The following is a 14,998-nucleotide window of genomic DNA, read 5'->3' on the forward strand; positions in this document are numbered from 1 at the left end:
ATGATTACACAGCACAGACTCTTATATAGTATATAAGTGACACAGGGTATATACAGTATAAGTATCGCCCCCTGCAGTCCTGTCAGATAATCCTCGCTGTCCCCCAGATAATGATTACACAGCACAGACTCTTATATAGTATATAAGTGACACAGGGTATATACAGTATAAGTATCACCCCCTGCAGTCCTGTCAGATAATCCTCGCTGTCTCCCAGATAACTACTACTTTTGTCTCCTCTGACCAGAGAACATTCTTCCAGAACAGTTTTGGCTTTCTCAGGTAAGTTTTGGCAAACTCCAGCCTGGCTTCTGTCTGTGGGTAAGAAGTGGGGTCTTCCGGGGTCTCCTACCATACAGTCCCTTCTCATTCAGACGCTGACGCTGGAGAGTACGGGGTGACACTGTTGTACCCTCGGACTGCAGGGCAGCTTGGACTTGTTTGGATGTTAGTCGAGGTTCTTTATCCGCCATCCGCACAATCTTGCGGTGAAATCTCTCGTCAATGTTTCTTTTGCGTCCACATCTCGGGAGGTTAGCCACAGGGCCATGGGCTTTACACTTCTTGATGACACTGCGCACGGTAGACACAGGAACATTCAGGGCTTTGGAGATGGACTTGTAGCCTTGAGATTGCTCAGGCTTTCTCACAATTTTGCTTCTCAAGTCCTCAGACAGTTCTTTGGTCTTCTTTCTTTTCTCCATGCTCAATGTGGTCACACAAGGACACAGGACAGAGGTGGAGTCAACTTTAATCCATTTCACCTGGCTGCAAGTGTGATTTAGTTATTGCCACCACCTGTTAGGTGCCTCAGGTAAGTAACAGGTGCTGGTAATTACACAAATTACAGAAGCATCACATGATTTTTCAAACAGTGCCAATACTTTTGTCCACCCCCTTTTTTATGTTTGCTGTGGAATTATATCCAATTTGGCTTTTTGACAATTCTTATTGTGGTTTTCCATTGAAGACAAATTAAATGAAGAAAATACCAAAGAATTTGTGATTGCAATCATTATCTGGAAGAACATGAGGATTATCTGACAGGACTGCAGGGGGCCAATACTTTTGGCCAACACTGTACACTACATATACTCTATACTATACATTATACACTATATACTCTGTTCCAATTAAATATACCCGTGCAATATCTATCTTGCAGAAAACCAGAACCCCCATATGACTAGGAGGCCCCACTTCTCTGCGGTGCCCCTGTGGGCGTGCGGGGGGCTCCTGCGAACCACGGAGGGGGGCGGGTGGAATCTTTTAGGTGATGATTTTCCACCATCTGCCTACACCGATGGCAATCAGAAGAAGCGACACCAAACGCCCGCAAAAGGGCAGCAGCAGCAGCACGCCCGCACCCCCTCCTGTCAGTATCAGCCACAGTCCGATCAACAACAGCCAACATGACAGGTCAACCTGGGACAGCACCGTGTATCCAACCTCTATGAAGCCACGGCTTAGATACACCCCGTAAAGCTGGGTTATTACAATATGGCTGCCACTGCAGGTTTCACCACTGACACGGAGGCTACAACCAAAGAGCGCACCACATCTATAAAGTTGGATAACAATCAGTAGGACACGCCGTCAGCCTGCTGACAACCTTAGAGAAGTGACCATACTGGTTGTCACAAACGAACAAAGATAAGAAACTACTGAATATTTTCAAGGACCTGACAGAAGCCGAGGACTGGCGGACCAGACATCTATATACTATATACACTACCGTATACTATAATATCATTACAGGCGGAGAAACGCGCCAGCCAAATGGTGAAGTCTGGATCAAACCAGAGACATAGAAGGGGCCGAGCAGAACAGATCACAAGGGCCGCGACAAATTCTACTTCATTTTCCGCCATTTTCCCTTACACAGTATCGCCATCCATGACGTAACATGGAAACATATTCCGTGTGCGCCAAATATTTGACACTCTTGATACATTTGGTGCTGATCACTGCGCCCCGCTATACTGTTACCAGGCGGTAAGATTATCCTCTGGCCCGGAGACACCAAGTGCATTAAGAAATTACCTTCTGTCATTATCCCCTCAGCTAAGAAGGCAGGACGTCTGCGCCGCCGAGGAAGATAAGACGAGAATGTACAAACAGTATATAGAGGGCGCCCGGACCCGCCGCTGTCCCTGCGTTCTTTATAGTCACATTATTCGCTTAATCTCTCCGCACTACATTCCAGGGAAGAGTAACAAGAAAAGCCGGATCTTACATACACAGAGCAGGCACCGGGGGAGGGGGCCACAATCAGACCGCTTGTACCGCTGCGCCAGCCTGGGATTGGCACATGTGTATAGCCGGGGTAGTCACACGATGCCACCTGCATTTATGGGAGACAAGGAGACTGCGCCCCCCCCCCCCCAGCACCTTGTCAGCCCCCTCCCCATTATATGTACGCTTAGGGCAAGAAAGGGGATAAGTTATGTATGTTCTAGGAGCAAGTCCAGCAGCCAAGTGTGTCCTGCAGAGAGCCGAGGTGACAGGCGGCTACCCCAGGGGTGACGGCAGAACCCACATGTAGGGTGATACCATTATTATCGTGACCCCTACGCACACACACACACACACACACACACACACACACACACACACATATATATATATATATATATATATATATATATGTATACTAGCCGCTGCCCACAACTTCATCTACGTGTTGTCGGCATCGATGATCCGCTTATATTCAGCAAATTGCTGCCGTTGATGGTTCGCCTGCTCCAGCGTTTCGGCAGCTCTTAAGCTTTCCAACGGCTGAACTTGTTCCTCGCACTGTGCCTGTGATTGTTCCGGCATCTCAGCAGCTCGCTGGGACGTCATATAATGAGCTTGTTGTTGCATCGATGACACCCCTGAGCTCCGCTTGAGGAGACCTCTGTGACTTCTGGCTCCTTCATAGATCTCGTTGTCTTAGAATTTTGCGACAAATTAGATTTTCTTTTTCCCGCCATGTTTAATATCAGCAAACTACCAATGTGGAGTAAAGGGGTTTTCCCTGCAGTGTGTCAGCACTGCCTGGAGCAGATCAGATAATATGCAGATGCTTGTACACAATGGACTGAGGGATAGCTGAGTGTTACATAGAGAGATAACAGACCTGGGACCTGAGATAAGCGGCTGCAGGAGCAGTGTAATATAGTATGTGACTATAAATCCAGAACAGTAGTGAAGCCATGTCATGTACCGGGATACAAAGTAGCCGATGTGTTACTCCAGGTTACAGAGTATCTATGGGACACGTAATATAGTATGTGACCATAAATCCAGAACAGTAGTGAAGCCATGTCATTTACCGGGATACAAAGTAGCCGATGTTACTCCAGGTTACAGAGTATCTATGGGACACGTAAATATAGTATGTGCCCACAAATCCAGAACAGTAGTGAAGCCATGTCATTTACTGGGATACAAAGTAGCCGATGTGTTACTCCAGGTTACAGAGTATCTATGGGACAAATCTCAGCCAAATCCGCTCAGTGGTTTCTGTGATTGAGGAACAAACATCCAAACTGTCACATGTATAATACAATAGTAAAGTAATAGTAATAATAATAGTATAGTATAGTAAGTATATATATATATATATATATATATATATATATATAGTATATTAAGTATAGTATAGTATAATAGTAGTAGGATATACCGTATATATATATATATATATATATATATATATATACTGTCACATGTATAATAGTAGTAGGATGTATATATATATATATATATATATATATATATACTGTCACATGTATAATAGTAGTAGGATGTATATATATATACTCAGCCTCAGCTCCATCACCACCATTTATCTACAATTGCTGGAGATTTGGGGCCCCCTCTACACAACATACAGGACTCTGTGTCTGATCTAGTGTCAGGAGACTATTCCGGCCCATGCACAGATGTCGGCAGAGTTACACGACGGGCCGGTGATAGCACAGACCTCAGCGCTGCAGCAGGAGAAGCTCGTGTAGTCGTAGTCAGTAACCATAAGAGAAGCCGCATCTGTATACCATCAGGCCAAACCATGACGGACCTTGTTAAAAGGCAAAGTGGACGCTCACAGTGACGGGCCTGTGCTATAAACAGAAGCCTTGACATCAGTGTGAACAAAGCCTAAACAATTCCCACCATCTACTCCACATAACATTCCCTCCTCCATCCTCACTCGCTCTTCGTTCTTTCACTATCTGCTCACATATAAGCTCCATCCTGTGGAAAGTTTCGGTGGCCGCCATGTATCCTGGGGGTGGATGTGACAGGGGGGAAGTTACTAACCGTGGTCTGCTATAGATGACTGTACACATGGTGCGTCTTTGGCCACAGTCCGTTCTTGTGCCACATCGATCCTTCTTTGCCGCACTCAACTTTTTTTTTTGTACAAAGTGGTCGGAGAACTCAGTCCAACATATTTACTATAATTCACGCCAGAAAACGGTACCCGAAATCTGCGCCAGATCCTGAATGATGTAAGACTGGTGCACAGAGCGGCCAGCCGTAATAAACCTGCCCAATGTATCCTGCCTCCGCCATACTGCTTGTGTATGGCCGCACCTCGGGGGTTAATCTGGAGGACACAACCATAATGCAGGCGACCCGTGTGAGAAGGGCACTCGCCCCACCGATGGAAATCTGGACAACTTCCAGAAAATGTGTTCAAGGTCCCTTGACCATAAGAGCTTACACTCTAAGGCTGTGTGAGCTCAGCAGCATACAGTGTGCTCTCATACTGAGTCTTTGGCTCGTCCTGTGCCGCCCTATAGTGCTCTGTACAGCAGCGTATTAAGGTCATACTCAAACCTATCTCAGCATCCCATGGAACAAGCCACCATTTGTCTTCCAGGCAGACTCTTGGACTTGTAGCCATGAATGTTACAGGCCGTTCTGGTGTTCTCTGCAGGAGACAGATATAAAAGCATGGCCTTCTAGGAAGCACTATGGCTTTATTCACACGCTGCAGTCACATTGCATATTGTTGCTGTGATATTAGAGCAAGGTCTAGAACATGTGAACAAAGTGTCTGCAGACGGAGGAGCCCATAAGAGGGAAGCCATGACGGGTGCAGCACGGCGCAGAGGAGCTGACAGCTCAATATTCATTTCCTGCAGAAATTGTGCAATCACATCTACGACAAGGCTGCAGGTCCCTGAGCGTCCGTGTGCAATGCCAGGGTGCTTCATACTTGCATCAGGCTCTCGGGGGACGTCCTCTAATACAGACCCCCCAGACTATCCCCTGCACAGGGTGAGACGTCCTTCATGCAGATGTGAACCAGGCCTTAGCCATTCATCTCTATGGCCCCATACACACCTGAGTACTATCACAGCCCTGTGTATGCGGCCAGAGCCCTGGAGCAAATCTCAGGAAGCTCCTATACCTGTCCATTGGTTGCCACAGAGACACAGACAGTACACGGATATCATCCATGTGCCATTCAACCACAGAGCGGGCACATGCAGACGGGTGTATGTCGCCTAAGGCCTGAACATCGCACAGAGGTAAAATATAATAATTTGCTCCTGTTCTGCGGTTTCGACCCAATCACTGATGTGTGAATTAAGCCTAAGTGCAGACGCTCCTGAAGATCTGATTCACTGCCGGGGCTTCCAGGTTTATGGCCGCTACTGCTGCAAAGAACATGACGCACAGGTCTATCACAAGGGAAACAACGGAGATGGGCAGAAGTTTTCATCCATTTGTATCTTGGCAAAATATCTGCCAATAAATTCATAGCCCTGGACGTCCATGTGACAAGAGCTAAAGCTGCTGCAAATACACCCCAAATCCCTATGAGCAGCGACCTGTGTGTGGTCTGTGGTGAGCGGCGGTGACCAGCGGATACAGAGATCATTTCCAGAAAGCTAGATGGTGGCCGGGCGCACATCCCTGCACAGAGCTGCCGCCGCACGCTGCACACGCCGATGGCCTCTTTCTGAGCCGCTTTGTTCCTCTTTTTTTCTAAATGCCTAATTAAATCCCTTTGAATCTGGAACTGGGAATTAAAAAAAAAAAGCCTCTCGGAGGGATGAAAGGAGATGCATGTAAAAGTTTTCAGCGGCTGGATGAAGAAGGCTTTGGAGTTCTCGCTTTCCCTCCCCCTGGAAACTTGCAGCCAAATGTTAAGATTTTAGGGGCTTTTGGGTTCTGGAAGAAGTTAACGAAATTCCATAACCCTGGAAAAAAAAAATAGGAAGGGTGTCTGCTTATAAACAAGTGACCCTTTCATGGCTCCCATCGGTGGGGCGTCCGGAATCACACAAGTGGAAACTCTAGAGGGGGAGCCCGGCCTACGATAACTGGAAGATATCAGACACCAGATGATGATACAAATGTCCTCATTGTCTGATACTTGTACAAAGCCGGGGAGACTGATTGACCGCCATCACTAGTCACATCAAGGTGTTACCTGTCCCCCCCCCAGCACAGAAAGGTGGGTCACAGACATGGCAGCACAGAGCTAAACCTGGAGCCGTCCCTGAAGATGGCAAGTGCTGTCCCATGGATTCTGCAGATCGCTGGTCACTGATGTCAAACTACTCTCAGCGTCTCTAGACGGCCATAGGCTGGGAGTTGTAGTCCTGCAACACTTGGAGGACGGGAGATGAAAGACTAGCGGTGTCACTGCAGCCAGAGGAGAAAAGTACAAGATGGAGAACTCTGCAGATATCCTGCTCTGTATGAACCTATACAAGGTCACGTGGATGGATCAGTGGCTAAGGCAACCCCTAACAGGACAATCCCAAAGGCTTCATCAGGGAGTCAGAGCTGGTGACCAATCACATTATAATCGCCAGAATCCATCAGAATTATGGAGGATGTCTGGAAAGGTTGTCACATATCTTTGTCCATCCACACTACACGGTCATACTACATGGTCACACTACACGGTCATACTACACGGTCATACTACACGGTCATACTACACGGTCACACTGCACAGTCATATTATATGGTCATACTACACGGTCATACTACACGGTCACACTGCACAGTCATATTATATGGTCATACTACACGGTCATACTACAAGGTCACACTACACGGTCATACTACACAGTCATACTACACGGTCACACTGCACAGTCATATTATATGGTCATACTACACGGTCATACTACAAGGTCACACTACACGGTCATACTACACAGTCATACTACACAGTCACACTACATGTGTAATCTCTATGACCAGTAGTGTGCTCAGTACAATCTTCTGCCGGTGGCGCTATGTAGCAGCACAGGACACCAATGTGCGCGATTTCACCGTGTCAGTAACGTTGGGTTCACACCAGCTCCCTGATCTCCATTTCCAGGTTTCTGTCTTCTGCTGATAGAAGACCGAAAACCAGATTTTTTTAACTGGACACAAAGTCCTGCATGTCCGACTCTGTGTCTGGTAAAAAAAAAAAAAAACGTTTTGCCGCGGAGAGCATAAAACGCTCACGGGCGCTCACGGCCGGACACTTTCTAAACCTATTCACATGAATGAGATGGAGAAATGGCTGCAGGTTTCCGTCTCGTGTCCAGTTTCGGGCAGGAAACGGAAACCTGCAAAACGGAGACCAGGGCGCAGATGTGAATGAGCCCTTACTTTTCAGAGTGGATGGTGGATGAATCAATATTAATATCGCTGGACTTGCTCATCTCTCCGCATTGTTCTTTTTTTTCCCCGCGACTGAAAATAAACGGTGTGAAATAAGAGAGCGATCGCCCCGTGAATCGATTTACTGCATCTCAAGAAATAACCCTGAAAGAAGAGACCGTGGAGAGATAAACAGGCGGCCGCCATCAGAGACGGAAAAATAACACCACTTAAATTAGATTTCTGCCCCCCACCCCCCAGGAAAAGGGCCTGATAGAGCTCCGCTGCCCTCTGACACTGCAGGCAAGAGCAGTCATTGCTTTGTCAGGCTGACAGCCTTGTGATTGTCTGGCCCCGGGATTTTACCCTACAAAGCCTGTTAGAGTCAATCCATAGCTGATAAGGTGGGGGGGGGGATAATCTCTCCGCTTGTCTGGAGAATGTCACTTATTAGCAAAGCTTCCCTGGAAACAAACATAATTACAAAAATGCTCCGAAATAGGAGGAGACAATGAAGAGGAGGATGATGAGGAGGACGAAGAGGGCGATCGCCTCACACTGCTGCACAACACAGATTGTAATAAAAGTAGAGGATCAAACAACATAAGGAATACAATGTAACTAAATAAGGAACAACTGTGTATACAACCGCAGGAAAACAATGGAACTACAAGAAAGCAACAATATATACAATGTAACTACAGGAAAGCAATGGTATATACAATGTAACTACAGGAAAACAACGGTATATACAATGTAACTACAGGAAAACAACGGTATATACAATGTAACTACAGGAAAGCAACAGGATATACAATGTAACTATAGGAAAACAACGGTATATACAATGTAACTACAGGAAAACAACGGTATATACAATGTAACTACAGGAAAGCAACAGGATATACAATGTAACTATAGGAAAACAACGGTTTATACAATGTAACTAAATAAGGAACAACTGTATATACAACCGCAAGAAAACAATGGAACTACAGGGAAACAACGGTATATACAATGTAACTACAGGAAAGCAACGGTATATACAATGTAACTACAGGAAAACAACTGTATATACAATGTAACTACAGGAAAACAATGGTATATACAATGTAACTATAGGAAAACAATGGTATATACAATGTAACTATAGGAAAACAACGGTATATACAATGTAACTACAGGAAAGCAACGGTATATACAATGTAACTACAGGAAAACAACTGTATATACAATGTAACTACAGGAAAACAATGGTATATACAATGTAACTACAGGAAAACAATGGTATATACAATGTAACTATAGGAAAACAATGGTATATACAATGTAACTATAGGAAAACAATGGTATATACAATGTAACTACAGGAAAGCAACGGTATATACAATGTAACTATAGGAAAACAACAGTATATAAGATTTAACTATATCTATCTACATAGCAAATAGGAAAAACTAGTTGGGGACAGCTCTGCCGATACCCCCAAAACATCCCCAAATCCAAGATGATACCGGTAATGCCAAGGACAGAAGCATCAGCTAGGAGACTGTCTGTGCCTGTAGTGTCCCTGCCAGGACGGATGAAGAACCTCTGATCCCCACACTCCTGTCTAAGCTTTCAGGATGTTGTATCCTCTATCTGGAACCCCCCAATAATAAATGGGTGCTCATGTGCAGAACTAATCCACACCGACACTAAAGGCTTTCCTGTAGAATGCAGAATTTCACAGATTTTACAGGAGGACACCATGTCTAACGGGGTCAGAAGATCCAGGACTATGACCAGGACTGAACCCGACATCTACAGAAGACAGCATCAAAGGCTGACGTGAGACAGAGCTCTGATGGGAAACCTGTCAGGAGGCCGGAGCGGTGATTAGTTTGGCAGTCCCCAGGCTCAGTCCCACACCTCATTTACAGGACTGAATATCTCATTACTCATCCATCGCCTCAGCTCATCACTCAGCGTTCCCTCTCCTGGTCCTGACAACCAGACCTGCCCTACACCAGCCATCCTGTGCAGACTGACCCTCCATCCCCTGTCACATCAGTCACTGACTCACTCGGCTTCTGTCAATAGTCCGTGGTCCTGAATAGGGCTCACTCATTAAGGCCTCGGCCATGGTCCTGAACGGTACCCAACACTTAAACAGGGTCTGCAACTGATCTGCACACTCAGCCAATGCCCAACCAGCATCCTAAACTGGCCCCAACACCCAACCGGGGTCTTAAACTGGCCCCAACACCCAACCGGGGTCTTAAACTGGCCCCAACACCCAACCGGGGTCTTAAACTGGCCCCAACACTCAACCGGGGTCTTGAACTTGCCCCAACCCTGAACCGTCTCCAGCTCATCCCAACACCCACCCAGGGTCCTGACCTCGGATAACCCCCCTCCTCAGGGTCTTGCCCCGGGGTAGACACCCAGTTTGGGGCTTCACCAGTGACAGTAACATCTTCAGGGATCTGTCGCCACCACCAAGGGACCAAAGCTGTTCTTGGGCTACAGACCGGCCATCCCGAGCAGCCCTGTGCAATGCCAGAACCTAATGCCACACAGGGGGGCCTGGAGCAGCCCCTCACCAGCCCCCAGCACAGGGGCCCCCACCCTGCACAATTCAGGGGCCACTCACCGACTTGCAGGACGTTCTCCACACAGCCGCTCTCCAGGAGTCGTATTCCCCGACGGAATGGCAGCCCCTCACCTCCTCCTGTCCCTGGGGCCCCTGGTCCCCCAATGCCTGGCAGGGCAGCGCTCTGGCCCGGCCCCAGGGCTCCTCCTATGGGCCCCCCGGCCGGGGCCCCCGGCTCCTCGCCTCGGTACTGGAAGGAGGAGTACATGCAGATCTCTCGCTCGTTGCGGGGGAAGGACCAGTAGACGATGCGGCGCTGCACGGGTTCCGGGATCCGCTCGAACCGCTCCTCCACCCGTTCGAAGGCCCATTTCTCCGCCACCGCCTTGGCGGCGCAGTCCAGTAAGGACTCGGGCTGGTAGTGAGGCCGGGCGGCGGCTCCTCGCTGCTGGGGACACTGCTGGGAGGGCGGGCAGCTCCGGGAGCACAGCCGTTTGGCCGGGGGGAGCTGGAGCGGCGGTGGCGGAGCTCTCTCACCCTCCGCCATGTCCGCTCTGCTCTCTCTGACTGACTAAGCGCCGGGGCCGAGCCGCGCGTCCTCGAGCACCGCGGAGCTGACGTCTGATTGGCTGCTGTCCGGGACCGCGCATAGAAACTGCCATCTCATTGGTCAGTGTCCGGGAGCGTGCACAGAAGGAGCCCACTGATTGGTCGGCAACAAGAAAGGCCAGGAAGCCGGGGAGGAATGTGACACTCAGCAGCTGTCAAAGCCCAGAGCTCAATGTACACAGTGCAGATGTACAGCGGTATACAGCACAGGAGGGGAGTATACAGCACAGGAGGGGAGTATACAGCACAGGAGGGGAGTATACAGCCCAGGAGGGGAGTATACAGCACAGGAGGGGAGTATACAGCCCAGGAGGGGAGTATACAGCACAGGAGGGGAGTATACAGCACAGGAGGGGAGTATACAGCACAGGAGGGGAGTATACAGCCCAGGAGGGGAGTATACAGCACAGGAGGGGAGTATACAGCACAGGAGGGGAGTATACAGCACAGGAGGAGAGTATACAGCACAGGAGGGGAGTATACAGCACAGGAGGGGAGTATACAGCACAGGAGGGGAGTATACAGCCCAGGAGGGGAGTATACAGCACAGGAGGGGAGTATACAGCCCAGGAGGGGAGTATACAGCACAGGGGATACTGGAGGGGAGTATACAGCACAGGAGGGGAGTATACAGCACAGGAGGGGAGTATACAGCCCAGGAGGGGAGTATACAGCACAGGGGATACTGGAGGGGAGTATACAGCCCAGGAGGGGAGTATACAGCACAGGAGGGGAGTATACAGCCCAGGAGGGGAGTATACAGCACAGGGGATACTGGAGGGGAGTATACAGCACAGGAGGGGAGTATACAGCACAGGAGGGGAGTATACAGCCCAGGAGGGGAGTATACAGCACAGGAGGGGAGTATACAGCCCAGGAGGGGAGTATACAGCCCAGGAGGGGAGTATACAGCACAGGAGGGGAGTATACAGCACAGGAGGGGAGTATACAGCACAGGAGGGGAGTATACAGCACAGGAGGGGAGTATACAGCACAGGAGGGGAGGGAGTATACAGCCCAGGAGGGGAGTATACAGCCCAGGAGGGGAGTATACAGCACAGGAGGGGAGTATACAGCCCAGGAGGGGAGTATACAGCACAGGAGGGGAGTATACAGCACAGGAGGGGAGTATACAGCCCAGGAGGGGAGTATACAGCACAGGAGGGGAGTATACAGCACAGGAGGGGAGTATACAGCACAGGAGGGGAGTATACAGCACAGGAGGGGAGTATACAGCCCAGGAGGGGAGTATACAGCCCAGGAGGGGAGTATACAGCACAGGAGGGGAGTATACAGCCCAGGAGGGGAGTATACAGCACAGGAGGGGAGTATACAGCCCAGGAGGGGAGTATACAGCACAGGAGGGGAGTATACAGCACAGGAGGGGAGTATACAGCACAGGAGGGGAGTATACAGCACAGGAGGGGAGTATACAGCACAGGAGGGGAGTATACAGCACAGGAGGGGAGTATACAGCCCAGGAGGGGAGTATACAGCACAGGAGGGGAGTATACAGCACAGGAGGGGAGTATACAGCACAGGAGGGGAGTATACAGCCCAGGAGGGGAGTATACAGCACAGGAGGGGAGTATACAGCACAGGAGGGGAGTATACAGCCCAGGAGGGGAGTATACAGCACAAGAGGGGAGTATACAGCACAGGAGGGGAGTATACAGCACAGGAGGGGAGTATACAGCCCAGGAGGGGAGTATACAGCACAGGAGGGGAGTATACAGCACAGGGGGGAGTATACAGCCCAGGAGGGGAGTATACAGCCCAGGAGGGGAGTATACAGCACAGGGGGGGGAGTATACAGCACAGGGGGGAGTATACAGCACAGGGGGGGAGTATACAGCACAGGAGATACTGGAGGGGAGTATACAGCACAGGAGGGGAGTATACAGCCCAGGAGGGGAGTATACAGCACAGGAGGGGAGTATACAGCCCAGGAGGGGAGTATACAGCACAGGAGGGGAGTATACAGCACAGGAGGGGAGTATACAGCACAGGAGGGGAGTATACAGCACAGGAGATACTGGAGGGGAGTATACAGCACATGAGGGGAGTATACAGCACAGGAGGGGAGTATACAGCACAGGAGATACTGGAGGGGAGTATACAGCACAGGGGATACTGGAGGGGAGTATACAGCACAGGAGGGGAGTATACAGCACAGGAGGGGAGTATACAGCACAGGAGGAGAGTATACAGCCCAGGAGGGGAGTATACAGCACAGGAGGGGAGTATACAGCCCAGGAGGGGAGTATACAGCACAGGGGGGGGAGTATACAGCACAGGAGATACTGGAGGGGAGTATACAGCACAGGAGGGGAGTATACAGCACAGGACGGGAGTATACAGCCCAGGAGGGGAGTATACAGCACAGGAGGGGAGTATACAGCACAGGAGGGGAGTATACAGCACAGGGGGGGGAGTATACAGCACAGGAGATACTGGAGGGGAGTATACAGCACAGGAGGGGAGTATACAGCCCAGGAGGGGAGTATACAGCCCAGGAGGGGAGTATACAGCACAGGAGGGGAGTATACAGCACAGGAGGAGAGTATACAGCACAGGGGATACTGGAGGGGAGTATACAGCACAGGGGATACTGGAGGGAGTATACAGCACAGGGGATACTGGAGGGGAGTATACAGCACAGGGGATACTGGATATACAGCACAGGAGATACTGGAGGGGAGTATACAGCACAGGAGGGGAGTATACAGCACAGGGGATACTGGAGGGAGTATACAGCACAGGGGATACTGGAGGGGAGTATACAGCACAGGGGATACTGGAGGGAGTATACAGCACAGGGGATACTGGAGGGGAGTATACAGCACAGGAGGGGAGTATACAGCACAGGGGATACTGGAGGGGAGTATACAGCACAGGAGATACTGGAGGGGAGTATACAGCACAGGAGGGGAGTATACAGCACAGGGGATACTGGAGGGGAGTATACAGCACAGGAGGGGAGTATACAGCACAGGGGATACTGGAGGGAGTATACAGCACAGGGGCTACTAAGGGGGTTTATACTGTGTTTGCTTCTTATTAGGGAGATTCATGTGATGTCATCAGTCTGGTATAATGAGGTCACATATGGCTCTTATGTGTGATTATCCTGTATATAATATATTCCCAGCCGTATGTGACATGGCAGACTGGAGCGCACAGTTCAGTATATATCACCAGTCTATATATCTGTATGGTGATGCACAGGGGGTTAGATTGCAGATCCTGGGGCCCGATGCTATACATGGCCCCCCCATATGTCACTGGTCTGTGGATCCCTCAGGAGCCGGCTGTAACCTCTCCACCCCTACAGCTGGTGACATGAGGCCCTGACACATGGAGTAGTCGTACATGACCTGGACTGGTTGTCACCCAGAGATCATAAAGATTGTGGGGGTAAATTAACTCATTTACATAAATCCCCAAATTCTGCGGCCAAAAAGTCACTGACCCCAGGAGCTGACACTCTATCCTCCCTATAGCATACACAACGTATCAGTCCCATCATCTTCACAGTATATTGACACATGGGGGTCTCTGATACTGTCATTGTGGGGAGGGGGGGTCCTGGCTGCGGGGATTTGATGATTTGCAGCCTCCACATCCTTCCAGCAGGACATCCTATGTCATATCCTGCAGTGTGGGGGAGGGCGCCCCCTGTGTGTAAACATGGGGTGTAGGATGTTGTGTGAGGACAAGACCCTGAATGACCCCGCACACCCGTCCAGACATTACAGGACGCTTCCTCCATCTGCACCAGCTCCTTCCTGTGTAATGAGCCCCTCTCTGCCCACTGGCCACCATTCTTTACCTTCCCTTATCTCTCACAATGATTGTTATTGTAAATACAGCCATGGTCTGAACCCAGACAGTGTATCTAATCCTATCCTGTGTGACACTGTATACTGAGCCGTGTATCTAATCCTATCCTGTGTGATACTGTATACTGAGCTGTGTATCTAATCCTATCCTGTGTGATACTGTATACTGAGCCGTGTATCTAATCCTATCCTGTGTGATACTGTATACTGAGCTGTGTATCTAATCCCATCCTGTGTGATACTGTATACTGAGCTGTGTATCTAATCCTATCCTGTGTGATACTGTATACTGAGCTGTATCTAATCCTATCCTGTGTGATACTGTATACTGAGCTGTGTATCTAATCCTATCCTGTGTGATACT

General features: G+C 49.4%; 1 protein-coding gene across 1 annotated transcript in view; it reads right to left on the reverse strand.

Moving 5' to 3' along the window:
- ZSWIM5 (zinc finger SWIM-type containing 5) overlaps positions 1 to 10,738 on the reverse strand; it is a 65,301-nt gene extending 54,563 nt beyond the window's left edge. The window contains exon 1 of the mRNA XM_075287211.1: positions 10,244 to 10,738. Coding sequence (XP_075143312.1) covers positions 10,244 to 10,730 — 487 coding nt within the window. The 5' untranslated portion in view covers positions 10,731 to 10,738. The remainder of the gene's footprint in view (positions 1 to 10,243) is intronic.
- Between the last annotated feature and the right edge of the window lie 4,260 nt (positions 10,739 to 14,998).

This window comes from Leptodactylus fuscus, chromosome 9 (genome assembly GCF_031893055.1).
Source record: "Leptodactylus fuscus isolate aLepFus1 chromosome 9, aLepFus1.hap2, whole genome shotgun sequence".
NCBI lineage: Eukaryota > Metazoa > Chordata > Amphibia > Anura > Leptodactylidae > Leptodactylus > Leptodactylus fuscus.